This window comes from Salvia hispanica, chromosome 5 (genome assembly GCF_023119035.1).
Source record: "Salvia hispanica cultivar TCC Black 2014 chromosome 5, UniMelb_Shisp_WGS_1.0, whole genome shotgun sequence".
NCBI classification, from domain to species: domain Eukaryota; kingdom Viridiplantae; phylum Streptophyta; class Magnoliopsida; order Lamiales; family Lamiaceae; genus Salvia; species Salvia hispanica.
Genome location: NC_062969.1, coordinates 23,112,832 through 23,119,984, shown reverse-complemented (window position 1 = coordinate 23,119,984; position 7,153 = coordinate 23,112,832). Strand labels below are relative to the sequence as shown.

Sequence of the window (7,153 nt, the reverse complement as noted above, 5' to 3'; positions counted from 1 at the left end):
ATGGGATCCTTTTAACAAATATAATTCTTTGTATTCTTTTATAAATTTTTGTTTTATTAAGTCCTTATTAACACATTTTAATTAATTAGATCTTGTTACAATATTTATTTCATGAAATATTTATAGTATCTTTAATTTGACGGATTATAGTATTTAATTAAGTTTTGTTTAGTCAAATGAGATGAAGCTGTAAATCTGAAATGAAAAGCTAAAGATGAAATGATTGATGATCGTCAAAATTAAAACGCATTGACCTGCCCAAAAGTCACCTGCCCTCTCTATATTCAAAGACTGACAACACATTTTCAACCTCAAACTCTCTCTCTCAATTTTCACTGAATTCACTGCATATCATTTCCATCATCTCTGCCTGCAATCCATGCCATAATCAAATGCTCAAGGTATTCAATAAGAAGCTCCGCCGCCTCTGCTCCCGACTGGGGTGGCCCCGGCGCCGCACCCGCCGCTCCCGCCCCAAGATCGTCGTGAAGAAGCTCGGCAAATCCACCTCCAGAGCTCCCCCCGATTCCGCCATCCACCCCAGCTCGGAATTCGGCGCCGCCAAGCCGATTAGGTTCGTCACATTCAATGCTGCCCTCTTCTCCATGGCACCAGCTGTCACCACACCAGAACCAGATCAATTTATCGCCTCAAAATCACTCAAAGGCATCCTGAAACAGTCTCCCCTGCATCCCGCCGCCGCTGCCCAGGACAGGCAGCAGAGGTTCGCGAGGTCGAGGCTGAGGGTCTCGATAAACCTCCCCGATAATGAAATATCGCTCAAGAGGAGCGGGCAGCTGAGCTTCGACGGGAAGACCAGCGGCAGGGGAAGAGCGGTGGCGGAGGTGCTCAAGGAGCTGAATGCGGATGTGGTGGCGCTGCAGGATGTCAAGGCGGAGGAGGAGAAGGGCATGAGCCCGCTCTCCGATTTGGCTGAGGCTCTGGGGATGAAGTATGTCTTTGCTGAGAGCTGGGCGCCCGAGTTCGGCAACGCCATCCTCTCCCGCTGGCCGATCAACCGCTGGAAGGCCCACCGGATCTTCGATGACACCGATTTCAGGTTTTTTTTACTTTTTTTGTATACTATTTTTCATTGCTCGCCCAAAAAAGGTTCATATCCTAACACTTATGTTGTTTGTCTTGATCAATATGATGCTATTTTTACTCGCACAGTATGGATAGAGTTGATTGGTCAAAAAAATATTAGATGAGGTTGGATTAGGATCTTGACATGAGAAAGAGTGAAAAATGAGCTGTAATAAAAGAGTGTGTATCGGTAGTATATGCAAATCTAGCTGGTTTGAATAAATAAAGAATCTATGCATGTGACCTTCAACTAAATTCAGATTTACTACTACCAAATATGTAAAAAGAAAAGATATTTTGGTGCAGGAATGTACTGAAAGCCACAATTGATGTGCCACAAGTAGGCGAGATCAACGTGTTCTGCACACTCCTCGACCACCTAGACGAGAGCTGGAGGATGAAGCAAATGAACGCCATCATCCAGTCGACCAGCGTGCCACACATTCTAGCCGGAGGCCTAAACTCCCTAGACGAAACCGACTACTCCCAAGATAGATGGACAGATATTGTCAAGGTCAATATCATATCATATCATATATACACATTCTTGCTTGGTAACAAATGTTGATCATCATTCTTACATGTATATGCTGCAGTACTACGAGGAAATGGGGAAACCAACGCCCAAAGTCGAGGTGATGAAGCATCTAAAGAGTCGAGAATACACGGATGCTAAGGATTATGCAGGGGAGTGTGAGTCTGTGGTGATGATAGCCAAAGGGCAGAGTAAGAGCTACTAACGCAACGCCTCTTTTGCAAGTTCAATTCATTTTTTTTCCGAGTGATGTTGAAATATATAACATGGTGCAGGTGTGCAAGGGACGTGCAAGTATGGGACGCGAGTGGACTACATATTATCATCAGCAGACGCACCTTACAAGTTCGTCCCAGGCTCATACTCGGTGGTCTCATCAAAAGGGACTTCTGATCACCACATTGTGAAAGTTGATGTGATCAAAGTAGGCAGCAGCGGTGCTGAGCAGAAGGCACGGCTGCAGCAGAGGAGGCCGACTCTCAAGTTTACACATTCTTCGTCTCCATCAAAGGCTGTGTGGAAGATGCATTCATGAGGAATACTTTGCAAAAAATATCTCTTTTTTTTCTTTGATTTGATATGATTTGGTTAGCTGATTTAGTTTGATGATTGAGAGAATAGAGAGGTGGTGATAAATTTTAATTATAGGCTGCTTCCTTTTGCACATGAGTTTAAATATCTGATGTAGAGGGGGTAAAAAGAGTGCTAAGTTCAAACATGAAATGTGACTGTGATTGTGTAGATAGATTCATATGTGACTGTAATTTAATTTGTTTCACTTCTGTGTTCTTTGTGCTGTTTAGTTGTGTGTAACATTATATTGAATATTGATATTGATAGTATTGTGATATTACCATTTAATTGGAAAAAAATAGTGTTAAGCTTGAATAAGAATATGGCCTATTTTCGGTAATGGGCCCAGCTTTTATATGTGGATCTGAGCTTGTATTATAAAATTCCAAGTGGACCAAATTTCGAAATTCCATCATTAAAAGCTTGGGAAAAAACAAATTACATTTCATGGCGTTTGTGAACAATTAAATTATATTTTACAAAGCAAATTAAATTTTGTGATATTGTCTTTTATTTTTAGTCATCGTACATTAAGCTCTCATATTTCATTTTTTTCAACTTGTTGAAATTTTTAATGCCACTAGTCATTTTTTGGGTTGCTAGTAGTAATATATGAATTGATTTTCATTCATTAACAACCATTGCTACTTGTTTATGAACAGCTAAAACTGATACTTACCACTAGAAGAGGTTTTCTTCCTGCTCTATCGATGAAAGCAGCGCCTAGTGCTGTGATTATCACCTGAAGAATCGCGTAGATTATAGTTCCAAGGTCAGCTGGGAATCCTGTGTAGCATCACAGCGCATATACAGATTAAATGGTTACGACTTAAAGATTGCAAGGGACTGACTTGTTTCTATGTGTATTACCTGCAGACTCGAAGATACTGCTTGTGTAGAAACAGACTCCATTGATTCCTCCAAACTGTTGGCACACCATTAGTCCTACTCCTATCTGTTTTCATCGAAAAATTGTATGTTGTCATATGAGAGCGAGAAACACCAGCCAAATATCGCTTTTGAAAGGCTACCGTGACTGATCTCAAATATCGCTTTTGAAACAAATCTAGCAGTTTGGCTTTTGGAAGCCTCTCCAGTGTCTCTATGTAGTCCTGTAAGTTATACATTGTCATCTTCACATGTCAAACTATGGTAAAGCTTAGTTAGTTCAGTTTGTGCGTACTTGGATTTCTGCTGCCTCTGCTGATACATCAGCATCCTTTCCCCTAAGCCTACGCAGTGATGACTCAAACTCCTTCTGTTTTCCTTGCTTTGCCTGAATAGATGCCAGCAGCATGTAAGCTTTTTTGTTTTGAGCCTAATATCTAAGACGAGTAATCATGTTCTTACCAGCCATCTCGGAGACTCTGGGATGATGCTGAGACCTACTAACAGAACAGCACAAGGAACTATGCCTGCAACATTTCACAAGTGAGTTTCCTATACAAATTGTATGCATCTAGTATCATAAAATTCTGAATACATATATAATTTTACCTACTAATGCTAGAGTCCTCCATGTCAGCAATGTGCCTATGATGAAGGATACAGATACTCCAGTGCATATCATAAGCTACAAAATTTGAAGATGAGAAATAGCATTACAAACTAAAACTAGTAAAGCAAGAACTCACAGCTATATGTACCTGATTTATGGTTGTCAAAGCTCCTCTTAAATCCTTTGGGGCGATCTCAGCTATGAACACCGGAACCTAGTAATCAAACACGACAGCATTTAGCGTATCTCTATGGCATCAACATTGTGTTCTAGATAATAGCAGTGGGTTTTAATTTTACCACATAAGAAAAGACTCCCATCCCATATCCAGTTGCCAGTCTCCCAATGTCAAGAAGCAGAGCACTCTGTCAAGATTATTACAGCTTTTCTAAATCAAGAAACTAGTTTCATAGAAATATCTGTTACAAGCTACTAATTGTAGTCATGGATGGAACCTCGGCAAAGTAGATCGAAAGCCACCCTGCTGCACAGAATCCACTTGATACTATCATTGCCTGCTTGCATTTTCAAATTCAAAATAGACTTCTAACTGTGATACATAGATTGTTCATGGCAAATATGATGATCTTTTTTCTTGGATCCCAACAAACTCACCCCTTTACGGCCTATGTAATCTGCGATTTTGCCACTTGTGATTGCCCCAATCATCGCTCCAAAAGTCAGTATGGAGCCAAACAATGAGTACTGCAAGGATTTATTTATATAAAAAAAAAGAATCTTGAATCATCCCACTTGAGCAGTTACAAAAGCAACATCAAATTCAGACATCTTTGTTGAAGCATTTGAATGAGAAGCAAAGCTAAAAATGAAGTATTGACTAGATTTGCAAGTTGTGAGCAACCTCAGCTAAGGATAAGTTGACATCTTCTCTGATAGCAAACTGAGTAGGAGATGAATACCCTGCCTGTGAAAACACCAAAAATCAAGAGTGGGGGAGAGGAGGAAGAAGAAGAAGTTAGATTAGATTAGACGGGAGTGACGTACGCAAGATCCGAAGGCGTAAGAGCCACAAACTGCAACAAATGTGCTGAGATACACCATGCATCTATCATCCTTTTTGGAGTGCTTCTCCTCCTTTGGTGCTGCAATAAGTGGAGCTCTAATCTCTTCTCCCTCACAGTTTTCGCCTCTCTCCACATCTTGCTTACCAGCCATGGCCTTCTTCTTCACAAGAAATATGCTGATCAGAATTTGTGGTTGGCGCCATATATACTTGCAGGAACTAACTTTACACTAAAAAAATGGAACTCTATACTTTGTTGACAGAACTGCCCTCAGCAAAACAGCATTCAAGCAACTTGGACATGTGGATCATCGCCAAGGATATTTGTGGGAATCAACAAGCTATTTGTGACAGCCAAACAATATTTTAGTCCTGCTTTTTTTCCCTAGCTGTGCTGATCTTAACTTCATTAGGATGATGCCATTAAGCAGCAGACAAATTAAAATATCTTTTAAGAGTTTGATTCCAATTCAAATACGCCAACAAAACTAGCATATTTAATTCTATTTCTTAGCATACATCAAGATTCAATACGAGTATCACTATATGTGAGAGAGAGTGGTGTGTAAAGTCTGCACGGAAGATATAACCACATGCACTGATCGTAAAATCAAGAATTAGATTGATTGATACAGAGAAAGAGAGATGTATGATAATAATTTAAATTGGCCTTATCTTACTAAATGAGGTTGTCACACTCTATAAATGAATGGCTTTAACTCATTATCCGATCAAGTTGAGTTTTCAACACTTTTTGTTCAATAACTAATTTTTTGAACGAAGAGGAACATTGCAAATATTTATCATATGGCTACTAAAAAGGGCTTCCCCAACACATTATTTATATGTTCATGTATAACAAATTGTGTAACTCATATGTGATGGGTACATTTGTTGGTGCCAAGAATCAGACAACAAACAAACAATAAAAAATGCTAAAAAAGTTTTAGATGCTATTGCAATCAGACAAAGGTAGAGTTAAAACTGTTTTGGGTTTACAGCAGAGAAATTTGACATGATCTATAACAAGTTGCCAAAAGCAAAAATATCTTCACCTTATCACCAACCACAAATGAAGCTCCCCACCTATCACTTTTAGCTGCATTCAATCCATCTCAATACTTGCAAGGCAAAAATATAGGGTAGGGAGGCCTTCTCTATTTCCAGATAGGTAAAGTTCTAAAATGTTTTGTACTTTTGATTAACTAGTGTTAACACCCGTGCTATGCACTGGACATAAGATTTTCAAATCATGAAGATAAATTACAATAAGTATAAACAATAGGAGTAACAAAAAGAAATACCCACTCTCCCCGCTAAATGAACATTTTACATTTGACAAATAATTTTAAACAATTTTAATTTATAATATTAGTGGAGTAAAATAAAATAAAACAAATAACAAAGGGGAGACATGTGAATAAGAAAAAAGAGTATGGTTAGTTAGAATAAGATATAGTACAAATAAAGGAAAATGCACAACTAAAGATCAAATAGTGAGTATTTTTTGAAGTCCTTAGAGAACATCAACTAATGTAGGACTTCAGGAGGAGCTGTTATATTAGGAATCTGAATATTCTCATTCATATAACAAAGTGAATATCTTGGATTAGTTGCGTTATTTAGTTTGACAAGGTGTTTCTCAGTCCAAAAGAATGCACCATGATATGAACACGTTAATCAAGCAACGTCAATATCTCAATATTCCGCAAAAGAAAAAAAATAAGGGAAATATTAAACAAATAGAAAGAAATTAAAAAGGACGAACCAAAAGAAATTATAAAGCGGAAACATAAATAAAAGTTTTCACAATCAATATATTTAATTTTCAAAAAGAAAAGGATAAAAATACCTCCATCTTGATTTAAAATCGATGAATGAAAATTATTGTTATTCACAATACATGAATTACGATGTCAAGAACAACATCAACTATAATTACGGGACTTTGAACGAAACCACCAACATCGGCTACACAAAAAATAATTTAATTTTAGTAGGATGGAAGACAACAAAATATAATTAAATTAAAGAAGGGATCAAAATAAATTATAAAGTGAATACATGAATAAAAAAATACCTCCATCTTGATTTAAAGTCGACGACTGGAAATTACAATTAATCACAATACATGAATTACGTTGATCAAGAACAACATCACTTATAATTATAAGACTTTGAATGAAACTATCAACATCAACTACACAAAAAAATAATATTAGTAGGATCGAAAACAACGAAATATAATTAAAATAATAATTTGTAATAAAAATAAGAAATACTAAAAATAATTTTAAATAATAATTAATAACAAAATAGCAAAATTATTAACTTAAATCATATTAGAATGTATAAATAGATCAAAATTATTAACTCAAAAAAAATGACATGAAATGACCACCTAAAATAACTCATTACTAAAAATAGTATCTAAAAT

The 7,153-nt window shown here is 37.2% G+C and overlaps 2 protein-coding genes across 2 annotated transcripts; one reads left to right on the top strand and one right to left on the bottom strand.

Annotated features, from left to right (window-relative positions):
* Positions 1 to 269: 269 nt before the first annotated feature.
* On the top strand, positions 270 to 2,399 carry LOC125186321. The gene is made up of 4 exons (XM_048082672.1): positions 270 to 1,060; positions 1,393 to 1,600; positions 1,683 to 1,812; positions 1,897 to 2,399. Exons 1-4 carry the CDS (start codon positions 393 to 395, stop codon positions 2,154 to 2,156), a joined length of 1,266 nt encoding a protein of 421 aa, XP_047938629.1. The 5' UTR covers positions 270 to 392; the 3' UTR covers positions 2,157 to 2,399.
* A 444-nt stretch (positions 2,400 to 2,843) lies between these two features.
* LOC125188918 (sugar transporter ERD6-like 7) lies at positions 2,844 to 5,176 on the bottom strand. Its single transcript, XM_048086019.1, has 13 exons — positions 4,969 to 5,176; positions 4,698 to 4,877; positions 4,555 to 4,617; positions 4,308 to 4,397; positions 4,148 to 4,207; positions 3,992 to 4,057; positions 3,841 to 3,906; positions 3,692 to 3,767; positions 3,545 to 3,609; positions 3,378 to 3,470; positions 3,226 to 3,306; positions 3,065 to 3,149; positions 2,844 to 2,980 (listed from the first exon to the last, which is right to left on the bottom strand). The coding sequence occupies exons 1-13, from the start codon at positions 5,026 to 5,028 to the stop codon at positions 2,847 to 2,849; spliced, it is 1,119 nt and encodes a 372-aa protein (XP_047941976.1). The 5' UTR covers positions 5,029 to 5,176; the 3' UTR covers positions 2,844 to 2,846.
* Positions 5,177 to 7,153: the final 1,977 nt, after the last annotated feature.